Below are 16,115 nucleotides of genomic sequence, written 5' to 3'. Positions count from 1 at the left end.
GATTTGCCTGTGCCCTCGAAATATGATTGAAAAGAGAGACTATTGAAGTGCTTTCTAGCCTTGTTCCCTGCCCTAGTAACAAACATACACATTGCCATAGCCCTGCTCCTTAACTCCCATTTTTTGCCATCTAGCTGTCCACCCAGAAGTCTTCTTAAAACTCTTTGCTGGACCCTACCTTCAGAGTTTCTGATGCAGTGGATCTGAGGAGGGGCTCAAGAACTTATATTTCTAATAAGTTCCCATTTTATATTGCTCCAGTATAAGCTCTGGTATACACTTTGACAGCCACTATATGAGCTTTTCTTTTAGTTTAAGTTGAGCTGAGGACAATTCATCCTTGACTAAAGTGGATGGCAATAATTAGGTATCAATTGTTTCAATACTATATAAAGTAATATTAAATTCTTCCTCATAATTCTCTATAATCAGCCTTACCTCTGGGCTCAGAAACTTTGTAAGGTATGGAATTTCTTAAACCAACAAAATCCCTTAGTCACTATCACAGCCCAGTGGTTAAGGGACAGTAAAACAGTATGGGGAGGTCGTAAGGGACAGTAGGACAAGAGCTGTCAGGCTCGCTGTCTGCCCAGCTTTCCCTCCTGCTAGGCACCCAAACGTCTTATCATCATGGTAGCTACTTCAGGTTTTGCTACATGCTGAGTCACATGGAAGGCCATTTGCAATCGTTAACACCACAGGGAAATAGTCACTGAATAGGAAAGTAGGGAATGAGTCTCCACGCAGTTCCTTTGGACTGGAGGAGGGGACACAGAGCATAGGGACACTGCCTGGGCCTGGGGCTGCAGGCTTTGCAGTAACCAAGGCACCATATGTTGGGGAGAGCTATCAGGAGCTAACTAAAAAAGGAAAAGGGAAAGACGATGTTGTTAGGCTAAAAACTAATTTGTCATTTACCTAAAATTTAGCATTAATCTGCAACAGTCCCCTTGCAGTAACTGGTTGTATCACTTTGCTTCTTAAAAACCATTATTTGCCTACAGTTTGACTTCCTTAAGGTACGACTTGTTTGGTTTTGCAACTGCTTCATTTTGACCTGAAATGACCAGAAGAGAATCATTTCATTTCAGGGGTAAGTTTAGCCAGGGTGTATCCTTTATAGCTCAGCAAATAGTGTTTTTCTGCTTGGCTATTTTATATAACCTCTGGAGCAAGGTGTTCTTTGTAATAATGCTGCCCAGTAAGCAGCATAAATTACTTTAAGAAGCAGCTTATCCTTGTCTAATCTCTTCCTGCCACAAGACTCTGGCAGTCAAACTGACCTATTTCCTCCAGAGACTGACTCTGAAGTTGGCGGACCGTGCCTTCCCTACATGGGAAGATGGAGGTACAGCTAGGTTACGTCATGTGCACAGTTTGTCATCAGCTACAGTGGGGCCTTGCTTTAATGACAGTGGAAATTGAAACTAAAACAACAGCATGAATTTACAGGCAAAAGCTTTAATTAGAAAGAGAAAATAAAGACTGGTGCTTGAGTAGCTCGAGGGGGCACATTCTGAGGAAGAGGATCATACTGGCGCATTAGTGAAGCAAAAAGACAAGCGTGGCGGGGCGGAGGGGTGGCACTGGCCTCTGCTCAGTCATTTTTTGAGTCCTGGCTTCATAGCTCAGGTCGAATCCTCATGACTTGAGGGGCACTCAGGTGACCATACATAGGTTTGGGCCAATGGAGACTTCTGGATGTAGGCATTCTCAGTCTTGAAGGGAAGTGAGACAGGCTGGGTAGGCTAGGGCTAATAAAGCTGATTTGCCAACTTCTAGACAGACACTCCCTAAATGACTAACTTGCCTATGTGGAGAGCTAAGAAGGATTTGACCCAGAGTTTTGCAAAATGAAAGGCAAGCTTTGTTGTACTGTTAGTTTCCTACTGGGCCTTTGTAGGCCCAAGGGAAAAGCCACAATTTTTAACCAAAAAAAGTTTTTAAGACCACTTTTAAGTCCTTGTTTATCTTAGAAGAAAACACAAATTATGCTTTAATGAGTAACAGGTTAAAGGGCTCAGGAGTTTGTTTGTCCTCTGTCCTTACAGGGGTCTCTGGCTGTGTCAAGTTGATCGCCAGCTAAGTTAAAATTCAACCCCACACCTCTCCCAGATGGCAGAACCTCACATAAGACACAGCAGGAAACTAACGTGTTGACATGTATTAAGATGATTAGTTTGACTAACTTGACAAAATGAACTGAAACTGGCAGATGAGCTAACCTGGCTGGGATGGAAGTAGTTGGAACACCCAGACATCTGCACAGAACTTTTCCTTTTGTCTCCTTTTAGTTTAGATTACTATGAAAGGTAAACATTTTGAATCAATTTGGGACATCTAGGCAACCACGACAGCACAACTAAAGACCCTCCTGAGAGAACTTCCAGAGCTGCTTCAGGAAGTGGCTGGAATGATGGGATAACCATGTTTAAAGTGAGGACAGTATTTTGAGGGAGAGTAATAACAACATGTCTTTTACTGTAACAATTTTTAAAAATTTAAACATGCACTCTGTTTTTCCATCATCCCTTGTAAGCAGCTCTCCAAGTTTAACATCCATAAGAATTAGTAGATTGGGCAACATATATACTGCATTCATAGGTAATTTAAAGGAATGTTAAGAACAATCTATTAATCTATAATTAATTTTTGCTTTAGGTTCACTTTAAAACTTAACTTCCACATAAGGATGTTCTTAATCACTGAACAATAAAGAGTGAGTTTATCTGCCACCTGCCTCAAAAGTGCAAGGTCCCGAGTTCGATCCCTGGTACCAAAAAAAGAAAAAAGAATGAGTTTATCTGCATTTATCTTAGGTTCTATAGGGTAAGATAATGAAAGCCATAGAAAATTCCCAGATGTTATGTTTGCCTTTGGTTAGCATGACCAACTGTCCTAGTTTGCCCAGGACTAAGGGCATCCCCAAGACACAGGAGTTTTCATTTAGAGACTAAGAGCCTATCAGGCAAACTGAGATGAGTTGGTAGCTCTTGGTTTTAGCCCTGAACTTCTCCATCAAAACTATTGTCAGAAGGGCCGGGGATTTATCTCAGTGGCACCACACCTGCCTTGAAAGCACAAGGTCCTCAGTTCGATCCCCAGTACTACAAAACAACAAAAACTGTTGTCAAAAGCATTAACAGTTACACATAGAAATTGAAGAATAGGGAAGACAGGAAAGGTAAAATTCACTATCTGCTACATTTGCTATCTGCTGTTCAAAATGACTTGATGAGAAGTCAAAACATAAAGTGGAGTTTAGCAATTTTCCATGCATCTGACCCTGAGACACAAGAAATTTAGAAGTTGTAAATTCAGGCTGATACCACTGAGCCTGTGAAGGCAGAGGTTACACTCACAATCCAGCCAGTCACACTTTCCACATGAAGCCAGTGTGGGATTACACAAACAACGACTGTCCCATCCGGAAGGGGACTTAAATACCTTTTAGATGGTGGCCTTCAAAGTGTGACACTGGACAGACAGCATCAGCATCCAGTGGGTGCTTGATAGAAATCAGATTCTCAGAGCCCGCCCCGTGTGTGTTTCATCAAGCCCTCCTGGGGGTTCTGATACACATTCAAATTTGAGAACCACTGCGACCAACAACCTGTTTTATGGATGAGAAAACTGAGGACAAAGAGAAGAACAGCTTGCACGTGGTCAGACTCTGTGTGACCCCTGCACAGCATTCCCGTTAGAGACTCCACCTGTTCTGACTGCCACCCTGGGTGCTTCCCCTGTAGAGTGCTCTCAGGCGGAGTCCATTCCTTCAAACCCAGCTCTCCCACACAGTACCGACACTGCTGACCTGAATGAACGTCCTCCTGCCTCAGTGTCTCAGCACTGACTTTGCTATCCCCCTTGTATGGCCCAGGACACATGCTTCAGGAGCTAACAGATTGTTAACTTGAGGGGAAGGGAAAGAAATGTTAATGCAGCCTTGTTATCACCTGGTTTTTGTGGTTGTTGCTCAGTATTTCCACGAGGAGCTTGCCCTGCAGATGGTGGTCAGCACTGGGATGGTGAGAGAAACTGTCTTCAAGTATGCCTGGTTCTTCTTTGAGCTTCTGGTAAGATTCTTGAGATCCATATCAGTAAGGCAAGAAAAACAATGGTAGAAAGGCACTAACATTTCCCAAATTAGGAATTAACACCTTGATCACTGAGTTGCTCCCGCTAAAAATCTGGGATTATTCCTTGAAATCTCAGCCCTCCATCCATCTCCCCCCGAAACCCCACTGATTCTACCATGAAAATCAACCTCCAAGCTATCACATCTTACCATGTTCCCACCTAGCCAAGCCACCGTCATCTCTTATATTCCACTCGCTCTAACTTCCTCTTTCTCCCTCCCGTATCATTTTGCCCTCATCCCATCCATCCTGCACAGAACAGCCAATATTACATGGGTAATGTCACTCCTTTATTGAAAACTCTTCAACAGTTTTCAGTAAACTAGGAATGAACATTTTTTTAAAAGTCATGCCTAAAAGCCCTTGCATGATTCCCTTATTTACCTCTATCCATCACTTCATCTCAGGCCATATTCCTTCCTCACTCAGCCACATTGTTCCCCTTTTAGTTCTTTGGAGGTACCAAGCCCTTGTTCAGCCTCAGAGCCTTTCTTGGCTTCTCTCCCCACTTCCTACTGTTCACTCCTCCCCCAAACACACACTGTGTGTTCTTCTCTTTAGATCTCAGCTTAAACGTCACCACCTTCTGCTGTAGTATGTCTTCCACTTTATTTATTTTTTTAAGTAGAAGAGCACAGTACTGAGACACAAGCTCAGCACTGTGGTGGGAAGTGGACTGGTTACAACACTTCATCCTCTCTTTGTTCTTGAGGCATACAAAGTATTAAAACCACACTCCATGTCCTGTCAATCCAGCTTCTATTTACCCATCCCACACGCCATCAGGCTTCTGCATAAAGAAGATTCACTTGTGTCAAGATCCATCTATAAATAATTCATACCAGTAATCCTGAGTTCAGCCATCAAAATTGCAGATTAAAAAGAGCAAAAACTAAATTTGATCTTTTTTTTCTGTATATCCTTTTATTGGTACATTTTAGGTATACAATATAATGACATTCATCATTGGAAATTTGCACCTTTATGTAATCTCTCTTGGTTCTTATTTTTTCCCCCTTCCCCTGCCCTCCCTTCAACCCCTCCACCCCTCCCTATTTACAGAGACTTTGTTTCCTTTTTTTCATTTTCTCATATTAATTCCATTCCCTTCTTTCCTTTCCCCTACTCCTTCCCCTCTGCCCCTTTTCTTCCTATTTCATATTATCTATTATATCTTTTAGTCCTTATTTACACTTTCCATTTCTCACACTAGAGAAACTATTTGGTATTTACACATGTGTATCCTATTTATTTCACTTAAGAGTATCGCCTCAATGTGCATCCATTTAAAACTAAATTTGATCTTGTAGAATCTCCTAGAAGAAAGTCCCAAAAGAAAACAGTGTTTCAGTTCAAAGAAGTTTTATATTATTTACTCACAGTCCTGCACATATATGTACACATTTCACATGACCACTCTTAGATCTTAATAATTAAATCCTCTAAGTACTGTACTGTCATTGTTCAACTGGTAACCAAATCCCTTAGACCTTGCTATGTAAGGGTTCCAGTGGTGGCTCTAAGGGCTCATGAATACATCTTTGAAACCTATTAACGTCCTGTAAGAGACTATGGTTATCCCTGTAGCACACACGAAGGTTAGGGAGGGATTTGCCAGCCTGCTCACCCAGTGAAGGCCAGAGTTTCAGTACTCTTAACTCTCTAGTCCAGGTTCTTTACCTTCACCATTTTACCTTTTTTGGGAAGCTGAAAGTTATAAAACATCTTCTCGGCCTACAGTATTGACAACATACAAAATCCTTGCATTCAGAAATTAACTTTAGTCCCAGGCATGGTGGTGCATGTCCATAATCCCAGCACTCTGGAGGCTGAGGCAGGAGCATCTCTGCAAGTTCAAGGCCAGCCTGGGCTGCATAGTGAGATCCTGTCTTGGAAGAAAGGGAGGGAGGGAGGGAAGGAGGGAGAGAGAGAGGGAGAGAGAGAGAGAGAAGAGGAGAGGAGAGGAGGAGAGGAGAGGAGAAAAAAGAAAAGAAAAGAAAGTCACCTTTAATGCAGGCTACCATTGTCATTTCATTCCCAATCATCATGAACTCCATGCTGTCCAGCATGAGTGATTCCCCATGGTAGCCCAGAGCTGTTTCAAAGGCAAATTTGCATTCTCTGTAGGTGTAACCATGGCTCCATCCTTCATATAACCCTAGTAACAGATGGCATCCCTGAGGAAGGGAAAATAATAACATCCAAAGTATATCGAACATCTTACTGTGCATGTGCCAAGTACGTCTCTAAGTATTCTAAAGCATAATCTCATTTAATCCTTACACAATCCCGAGACAGGAGTTTTTATGATTTCCAGTTTACAGACTGGGTTGGGAGGAGGGTGGTAGCCGTGAGGAATGTCTCCCCGCCTGCCACAGGCTTCAGTAGTGCTGCTTCCTTGCCCCTACCTACAGGAAGCTAAGACCATGGGAGAGGTGAAAGTTGCTTTTGATCTTGCATATTTATTTACTAGGACTTTGTGGGCCCAAAAGAGAAAAAAACTAGCCTTCCTTATCTCCTGGGAGCCCTTTGTGTCAAAGAATGAGGTAGCTGGGAAGAAAGCTGCTAACCTAAGTACTTTGATGGGGTGGGTCAAAGTGCATCGACCAAGACAGGCTGTAACCTCACTGTCAGAGTCCTAGCAGGACAGATTCGCACTACTTATGGGGTTCACTGAAAAGCAGTTACCAGAAGGCTTCTGCCCAGGTGTCAGCAAGGCCACAGGAGCCGACAAGGATTAGTGAGGCATCCAATGTGCAGCAGCTGCCAGAAGCCTGTAGCTCTGTGAGCTCCAAAGAACCGAGGGGAAAGAGTAGTGCCATGGGGGCCTGGAGGAGGCTGGAGGCAGGGAATAAGGACACTGTGACAGAAAGAGGAGCCTTTAAAAAGCATTGCCAGAACCGCACTGTGGCAGGGGTGAGGGCAGGACGAGTGACCATATGCCCAGCTCTCACTGTCCTCCCGCCGACTGGCTGGCTCCCCCCAGATACCAGAGGGAGGGCAGGGGCCCAGGTGATCCATACACAGAGACCACAACCCGGGGCAGAGAAGGGTAGGAAATCCATCTAGGGGCTGCAGTAGAGGCAAATGGAAACTATGAGCCCCAGCCAGAGCTTTGCGAGGAAATTGGTCTCAGACACCAGCAGGACACTCAGCCTTCCATGCAGTGTTACATGTCTACCTGACTGATGCCCAGGAAGTTGTTTCAAAACCAAAACAGACCTCCCCACAGAAGCTTGAAGACAAACAACCTGCTTAGCCAACAACCTGGGCAGTTTAACACCTGCAGTTGTGCTGATGGCCAGGTGCTAATGAACAACCACTTTGTCAAGAGAGCTGTTTGGCACCATCCTTGGGTGAATTTCACACTTGCTGATGAATAAACCCCTGTGCTTTAGGAAAACACCAAGCCAGACCTTGGAGACCTGGAGGTAAATGGGTGACCTAGTTTACTCCCTCAGGACATGAAGTTCTGCACTAAGGGGTTCTTGAAATATATCCCTCCTTTGAATGGGACATAAAATCCAGTATGGGAGAAAAGATTGTGCTGCATCACCCTACCCTACAAATACCATGGCAGGTATCCACTCACCTTTCTGCTGAGTGTTCTTCTCTGGAGACCCAGGGACACAGTAGCCGGCAGGTTGCTGACAGTCTGGAAAGAGGCCATTAGTTGGAAGTACTTGGAAGTACTTGGAAGCATTGTGAGAACTATTTATTTGCTTGTAGGATGGCCATACTCAGCAGGCAGAGGCTAACTGCAGCAGTGAGTTCTAAAAAATCCAGCACTGGGGTAGGTTAGCCAGGAGAGAATTGGGATCAAGGTTGCCCAAACAAAGAGGCCTTGTCTTCCTGGGTCCTTGGTGAGTATAGGGCGAGAGATGTTTTTATCTAATAAAAACACAAAAAATAGTGTCTGGTTCCCATCCCTCATTCAGGTCCTTACTCCAAATGGTTGTGGCTCAATGGGCTGTGAACCTGTCCTGTGTCCTCAAGAAAACAGGACCCTGTACTGAGGAGAAACAATGGTTCTTATCCTAGCTGACCACAGCATTTTCTGAAAACATAAAACACAGAACCCTTGAAGACTACCTCTTGTTTTTCTCTTCTTATTTGCTTTGTCTTTGTGTCAGTGCTTCACAATTTTTTCCAGGCTTACATTTAAATTAGAAATCTTCTCTTAGTGCATAAAAGTTCTCCCAGATAATTCTCAGGAGTGGAAGTCAGTTTCCACACAACTGTCCCACCCTGACCTGGGGGCAGATATGGATGATTCAACTTCTAGGGCCATTTGGTTCGCGATGACTCTCTGACTAGCCTGAATGAGTTCATAAGGATGAGCTCAGAGGGCAGGCAGGAAGCCACAGCAATGCTGTGTTCTCCATCAGACTGTAGCTGATGGCTCTCAGCAGCTTCTGACAAGGATAACACCAACCTCTGATGATGTAGAAGGGGGTTATGTGGACTCATGAATCTCCTGGCCTCAGGAAGAAGTCCAAAACAGAAGTATAGCCTGGAGTTTAAATTGTGGTAGGCATTGAGCTGGTGTTATACTATCATTGGCTGACTGGCTGGCTGGCTGCCTGGATGGATGGATGGATGGATGCATGCATACGTACATACACAGATAATGGATTCATCTGCATGATAGGCTTATAGAAGATAAAATACAATTTCTGGGGGCCAGGGATTTAGCTCAGTGGTTCTTTCACCTGCCTTGCAAGCGCGCGGACCCAAGTTCCATCCCTGGTACCAAAAAAAACCACTACAATTTCTGCTAGGGGCAGTGTTCTCAATAGTGGATCACTTTCCAGCTAGCCAACAAAATCTTGCTCAACCCATACTACTGCTTAAATTTGCAGAAGCAAAAAATAACCTGTGAACTGCTTCTGGAAAAACTGTGCTCTTTGTTTCCACTTGAAACTCGAGATAGGAAGAACATTTCTCCCCTGGTCTCCTTCCTGTAGTTTCAGGAGCAGAAAAGATTTCAAGTCACACCAGTCTCCTAAGCACTTCTGCTGTGTGTCCTGGGTCACCATGGTGCCAGAGTCCTGGCCCCGTGTTACAGAGCCCAACCTCACTGCTTCCTGATGGAGGCCGCTGCGGAAAGGGGAGTCTTGACACTGAAGCTAAAGAGTCAGGCTCCTGGCTTTGTTGGCAGCAAGAAGGGAGCCCCTAGACTTGGGATCAGGAAAAGGGCACCCTTCCCACCTCCTGCCACCATGGCAACCATCTGTGGGTTAGAGGCATTTTCTAGTCCTCCAGCCAGCTTGGGCACCACCAGCACTGATAAAGTGTCAGAAAGTCCACTGTGAAAGGGCTTTTCTTCAGGTCGTCCCCTCTTTTACACATTGTCCAAGCAGGTGACCAGTCTCCATGTCGACATTTCTCCTCTCCGGCTGTAGGTAAAAAGCATGGCCCAGTATGTACATAACCTGGACAAATCAGACAGTTTCCGGAGGACCCGTTTTTCTGACCGCTTCAAGGATGACATAACTACCATTGTCAATGTGGTCACCTCGGAGATTGGAGCCCTGTTGGTAAAACCTCAGAAGGTAACTGTGTCCCTTACTCTTAAATTTCTAGACTGTTTACTGTAAACATGTTACTTTCATAAGCAGAGAGAAATGAGGATCAATTAAAAATAGTTTAAAAATAACCATAGATGATAATTAAAAGCAGTACGTTATATTGGACTGAACCCTGCGGCTAGAGGATTGCTATAAAGAAATTGCAATGAAAGTAACTACTATATATTGCAAACATACATTAATGTTTAAAAAGCACAAAATATGGTCAGAAAACTTAAAAAAAGAAATTGCCATATGGATGATCAGTTAAGCTATGATCAATGTCAATATGAGACAAGATACTCTTGTTCTTAGGAAATACATCCTGAAGTATTGTGAAGCAAATGGGCATGACATTTGCAACCTACTTCCAAAAGGTTCAGAAAAAAAGTTTGTATGTATATATACAGAGAATGATAATAGCAGCAATGTAGTAAAATGATACACAGGAGTTCTTTGAACTGTTCTTACGTCTTTTCTGTAAGTTTGAAATCATTTCAAAATAAAAGTTTATAATATATAAATGAAATAAAATTTTAAAATGTAAAGGTAACTATAACATTTTAGGGAGCAAGGTTTACTAAGTGTACTTCTATCATTATTAAGAATTTGTATAGTACCAAGTGCTCAGCAGATTTCCATTTGGTTCTTTCTCGTGGGAAACTTTGTTAGAACCCCAGTGATGTCTTCGTACTGGCAGGCATGAAAATAAGTAAGGTTAATAAATTTTCCAAAAGCCACACAGCTTGCAGAAAAGCCCAGCCTGGAGATTCCTCATGCAAACATTCACACAATAATATAAACTACTCTGAGGTGCAGAAACTACTCCGGGTAGTGGCCAAGTGGGATGTTGAGAGGTCCAGGACTTCTCAGTGATGCTTTGGAAACCTCTGTATCAGGTCTCCATCATCCCAGTGACTGGTTAGGATGGCCTGAATTTGCAAACTGTGCATCATAACAAGAAGAGCATAGTTTTAAAATTATTTTCTTAATAGTGACAGTGGAAATTGATTTATTATTCTGAGACTAAAGGACATAAACATGAAAAGGTGAATCCATGATTGCTCTGAAGTACTATAAAATCCCTCATGAATATGAGCAATGAGAAGTAATAAAAAATTTAAAATTTAAAAAGAAAAACCATGGCCCCATTTCATGCAAGAAATCACACTACTGAGTATGACTCTGACATCTCTTAGGCTAGGAATGCTGCTTAACTGAGGGGGGAAAATTCCTTAGGTAGAGACTGAATCTTTTATCATGAATGGAGTTTCTGCAGTAATCCTTATAAGTTAAGAACCTGAGCTGGATATGTTCATGCATGCCTGTAATCGCAGCACTCTGGGAGGCTGAGGCAAGAGGATGGCAAGTTCAAGTATGCCCAGGAAATCTAGCAACTTAGCAAGACCTTGTATCAAAACAAATTTTTTTAACAATACTTTTTATCTATTTTTAGTTTTTTGAGACAGGGTCTCACTATGTGGTTTAGGCTGGCCTCGAACTCTGGGCAATCCACCTGCCTCAGGTTTCCAAGTGGAGGGATTACAATCATGCACCACCATGCCTAGCAGCTCAAAAATTTTTTAAAAAATTTTTTTAAAGGCTCAATGAAAAAGGCCCTGGGTTCAATCCACAGTACTGCAATCAATCAATCAATCAATTTAAATTTTACAAAAAGAATCTGTCTCATTGAAGACAGTGAATACATTTCAAGTTAGTTTGCTCCCCAAAACAACAACAAAAAAATCAGAACCTAACATTGTATATAGAGGATGAGCTCAATTATATCCATACTAAGAAAATAAAAGGTGACCAGAATGAAATACACCGGAATATTCACAGTACATAAAGAATTACCTGACTCAATCTGACAGTTAGGGTATCAGGTAAGGACTAAATTATATTTGCTAAAATCTTTCAGACTTAAACTGCTTCATCCAGAGAGACAGTGGCTGATATAATAGGATCTGCTTCTCCCAGTGTTCCCATCATGGAACCTGGGAGTTTGTGTCCAAGGCTCACACAAACCGATTTGTACGTTTATTTTTAAGGAAAATGAACAGGCAGAAAAGATGAACATCAGCCTGGCATTCTTCTTGTATGACCTTCTGTCGCTCATGGACCGTGGCTTTGTGTTTAATCTCATCAAACATTATTGCAATCAGGTGAGTGTTCCCGGCACATGTTTTTGGCTTCCTTCTCTCTGCCTTGCTACTCAATTTCATGGAGTGCTCCCTTGTTCACTGGCGTGACAGCAGGGTGAGCCCTGCCCATCCTGGGCTTCCTTCTCAGCAGAGGCTTCTGGGGAAGGAGCCACTGTCCAAAGGAGCAAGGATCTCCCTGAGGAGAGGGACTAGAGACAGCTGCATGCCTTGATGATGCTCCACAGCACACTGCAGCACAGTTTTAAGACAAACTTAAAACTAAAAGGTTCTTTCTTATCAATAGGAAACCGCTGTCCATTGAGATTTCATAAGACCTGCAAAGCATTAGGTGCTAAAATGCTAAAAATCTGCTTGTCTGCTACTTTGCAAGTCATTGGAATTGTAGAAATTCAAGTTGGGTGTGAGTCTGCCTCCCATGATAACCCAGAGATTGTCCTTGACTCATTTACACCACACCCTTTCCTAGAGAACAGCCTGGTAAGGAAGCAGAGTAATAAAGGAGAACTCTAAGGACAGGCAGAGGTCCCAGTGATTCTCTATCCTGTGCATCCGGAACACCTGTCTTCTGTTTCTCGATCCCTCAGAACAGATCATACAGGAAATCAGTCCTTCACTCCTCTTTGCCTCTCTTTCAGTTTAGGATTCCCAGTCACTGGGTGAATCTCAAATACAAGTCCATATTTTTTTCAAAATATTGGATGTTTGGAAAAGAGATCATGGGACACCACTCCAGACCCAGGTTTCACTGTGCACTGTGGGCATTGTCATTTCAAAAGGGAAATAAGCAAACCACCTGCTCTGCAGAATACATGTTTTAATTTTCTCTTTCACTGTCATTTCTTTTCTGTCACTCACTTCTCTTTCTCTTTTAAATTCTTTCCTCTTCTGTTAGCTGCCTACTCTTTTTTTCTTCCTCTCTCCTTTCTCAACTTCCAAAGAGCCCTGGTCCAGGGGTCGGAGACCTGTGCTTCCAACACAGTGACGCTATTCACCACCTCTGTGCTGGGGCATCAGCCTTCCAGCATAGAGACAAGGTTTCCTCATCTGCATAGAGACAAGGCTGGCTTAGACTTCTCTGGCTCTGACACTCAGATGTGTGCTTTGTGTTTGCTGTGACATCACAGTTACTGCTTAATGACACTGTGGTACTCTGGCTTAAAAAGGCCACCGACCCCAGTCAATGGTGGCTTCATTCATGGGTCCCAGCTATCTAGATACAGGATTAACTTCGTCCCTGAGCCAAGTTGCATTCTTCCAAAGTCCTCTGATTTTGTTGATCTGTGTACCTGATTCAAACATACTGACCTGTCTTCTGCCATTTAAAGACTTAGTGGTGTTACCTGTAACCTTAGCCTTTGCTTAATAGTCATTAACAACAGATCTACTTCAGTTGTTCTATATCTCTTACAATGCACCACTAAGTTAAATGAGTACTTATCCCTGGAGGACAGCTGCTGGGACTGCACCATGGGACCTGACCTTTGGGGAGGACGTTTCCTCCTTTCTGCTCATCACACAAATGTCTTGTGCTTTCACTTTCTGGGAGCAGCCTCAATCCACTCTGTGAGTGACCCTCCTTTTTGCAGGCTGGTATGTACTTTCCTAGCCAGTTCAATGCCTTCCTCTGGGGAACTGGTTTGATAACTTCCCATGGGGTGTTGAAGTCATCCAGTCATAGTCCATTAGTTTTATGTGACCCTTTGTGAGGTCAGTGCCTTTCATGTGGCTTCTCAGACACGGTGAGGTTTTTGTAAAATTAATTCTGTTACGTGACACTGAAGCTGTACCTCTAGCTTCTTCTCAGCCCAGGATTGTTCTGGTATTACATATTTGACAAAGTGGAGACCAAGACAACAATCTTCATTTTGGACAGCTCCTAGGATGGACTCATGAAAGGGAACAATAAAGAATGAAAACTTGTTAGGTCTCCCTGTAATGCAGAATTTGCCATCTGCTCCCCTATCCAATTAATTGTATTAAATTGATTATCTTAATTTGCAGAGAAAGGATATTTTTATATCTGTCAACCTCAACTGCATTTACCTTTTGACAAACACTTTATTTTCCTTTGCAGCTATCAGCCAAGCTCAATAACATCCCAACACTCATTTCCATGAGGCTGGAGTTCCTGCGGATCCTCTGTAGCCATGAGCATTACCTCAACCTGAACCTCTTCTTTATGAACGCTGATACTGCACCAGTGTCTCCTTGCCCCTCCGTATCTTCCCAGGTAATCAGCTCACTGAAGAATTTATTCAAGCAATTTCATTTAATTATCTTAATTGTGTATTTGCTATAAATGTTGGCCTTATTAAGTAAAAGAAAAAGCAAGCTATTCAGACAAGATCAATTGATCCAGATAGGACTAGTATGCTACTCTGATGTTGTACTATCTTAACTCATAATTTACAGACTAAGTAATGTGGTTTCTTCCTGGGCTCCAGGGTCCCTGATGAGGCCAAATGTAGCAAGGAATCCACAATCACTATGAAAATTAAGAAGCTCATAGAAAGTACCAATCTTAAAGGGAAAGGAAAGAAGGGAAAGGAAAAATTATGAGAAAAGAAAAAAATAGAAATGAAATCTATGTCAATAGGGAAGGGTGGAGGGGGTAAAGGACGCACAGGTGATGGGGAAAAAAATAAGAACTAAGGTACATCATGTACAGGTACAAGCACCCAATGATAAATGTAAACATATTGTATACCTAAAATGTACCAATAAAAGAATTTTTTTAAAAAAAATAAATTGCAATAAATAAAAGAAAGTACCAATCTTCCTTTGTCTGACATTAACTGATTTTATGTTATGCAAATATAGAATTCCAAAGTCAAGCAAGTTTTGGAAACCCTGGATTAACCAGCTTTCTTTGCAGTAGGCAATCCAAAACCTTTTAACACACACAAAATAGAAGAGAAGATGGGAGGAAGTGTGTGTGATTAGCAGTTATTCCCAAAGTGATAGAACGATGGAAACCCTTTTTCCCATTAAATTTCTCAAGGGACTAGTATCCTCTGGAAAAACCTTAAGGAAATGCTATTTTATGATCATGTCCCATTGTAGCAGGCAAATCAGTAGTTCAGAGTAGAAAGCATGATTTCTCAGTATTCGGTTCTGTTTCTGTGTGTATTTCTTGATACTGGCACAAGGGTGAAAGCTTATCTTATTGATTTTAAAAATTAACAAAAAAATAAGCTCAGAGCAGTGGTGCATGCCTGTGATCCCAGTGGCTCAGGAGACTGAAATAAGAGGACTGAAAGTTCAAGGATGGCCTCTGACATTTAGAGAGACCCGGTCTCAAAATAAAAAATAAGCCGGGTGTGGTGGCACACATCTGTAATACCAGCATTCTGGGAATTTGAGGCAGAAGGATTGAAAGTTCAAGCTTAGTCTGGGGAATTTAGTAACTTAGCTAGATGGTGTCTCAAAATTTTAAAAAATAAATAAATAAGCGAAAGAGAGCTCTGGAGATCGGTGAGAAGACCCTAGATTCAATCCTCAGTACCACTGGGTGGGGGTTGAGACTGGCCCTGGTAGTTTGTACCTGACGCTGAGGCAAGAAGGTCCCTTGAGCCCAAGAATGCAAGACCAGCCTGAGAAATGTAATGTGTGTCCAAGTCGTCACACGGGACACTGGGTAGTGTTCACAAGGCCTGGTCTGAGTAAAAGCTTCATAGTTGCTAGCCATGGTCTTTTAATCCCAGATTTTGGTACTCATAAAATTGCCACTTGGTTCCTGTAGAACTCCAGCTCCTGCTCCAGCTTCCAGGACCAGAAGATTGCCAGCATGTTTGATCTGACTCCGGAGTACCGCCAGCAGCACTTCCTCACTGGGCTCCTCTTCACAGAATTGGCTGCTGCCCTGGATGCTGAAGGAGAAGGGTATGTTTTCACACTTAAAATGGAACATAAAGCAATTTTTTAAAAAGGTGCTCCAGCCAGGGATTTAGCTCAGTGGTTCCGCTGCCTGCCTTGCAAGCACAAGGTCCTAAGTTTGATCCCCAGTACCAAAAAAAAAGTGCTCCATAATAAAGTTTGCAGTTTAACTTCTTGTGCTTAGTGAGATACCATAGGTATGTACAAAGGCCTGGAGGAGGAGAGGAACCACAATATCACTTTTTTTAGTCAGTTATTTATTGCATGGAATTTGCTGAGGATGCTTTGATTGGTGAGGTCCCTAGAAACATAGCCATTTGAGGAGTGCTGGGGGTTGAGCCCTGGGCCTCCCACATGCTAAGTAC

The 16,115-nt window shown here is 42.7% G+C and overlaps 1 protein-coding gene across 4 annotated transcripts in view; it reads left to right on the top strand.

Annotated features, from left to right (window-relative positions):
* Positions 1–16,115, top strand: part of Dock8 (dedicator of cytokinesis 8) — a 231,693-nt gene that overhangs the window by 145,774 nt on the left and 69,804 nt on the right. For all 4 annotated transcript variants that reach the window (XM_004838202.4, XM_004838200.3, XM_004838199.3 and 1 more), the window contains 5 exons: positions 3,981–4,076; positions 9,545–9,694; positions 11,761–11,874; positions 13,949–14,104; positions 15,617–15,756. In XM_004838202.4, the coding sequence (XP_004838259.1) occupies positions 3,981–4,076; positions 9,545–9,694; positions 11,761–11,874; positions 13,949–14,104; positions 15,617–15,756 (656 nt within the window). The remainder of the gene's footprint in view (positions 1–3,980; positions 4,077–9,544; positions 9,695–11,760; positions 11,875–13,948; positions 14,105–15,616; positions 15,757–16,115) is intronic.

The sequence above is a fragment of the Heterocephalus glaber genome, unplaced genomic scaffold, assembly GCF_053883595.1.
Source record: "Heterocephalus glaber isolate CG9 unplaced genomic scaffold, H.glaber_assembly_v1.0 deba00001481, whole genome shotgun sequence".
Lineage (NCBI taxonomy): Eukaryota > Metazoa > Chordata > Mammalia > Rodentia > Bathyergidae > Heterocephalus > Heterocephalus glaber.
Note: the sequence above shows the minus strand (reverse complement) of the source record. Positions and strands in the feature narration are given on the sequence as shown.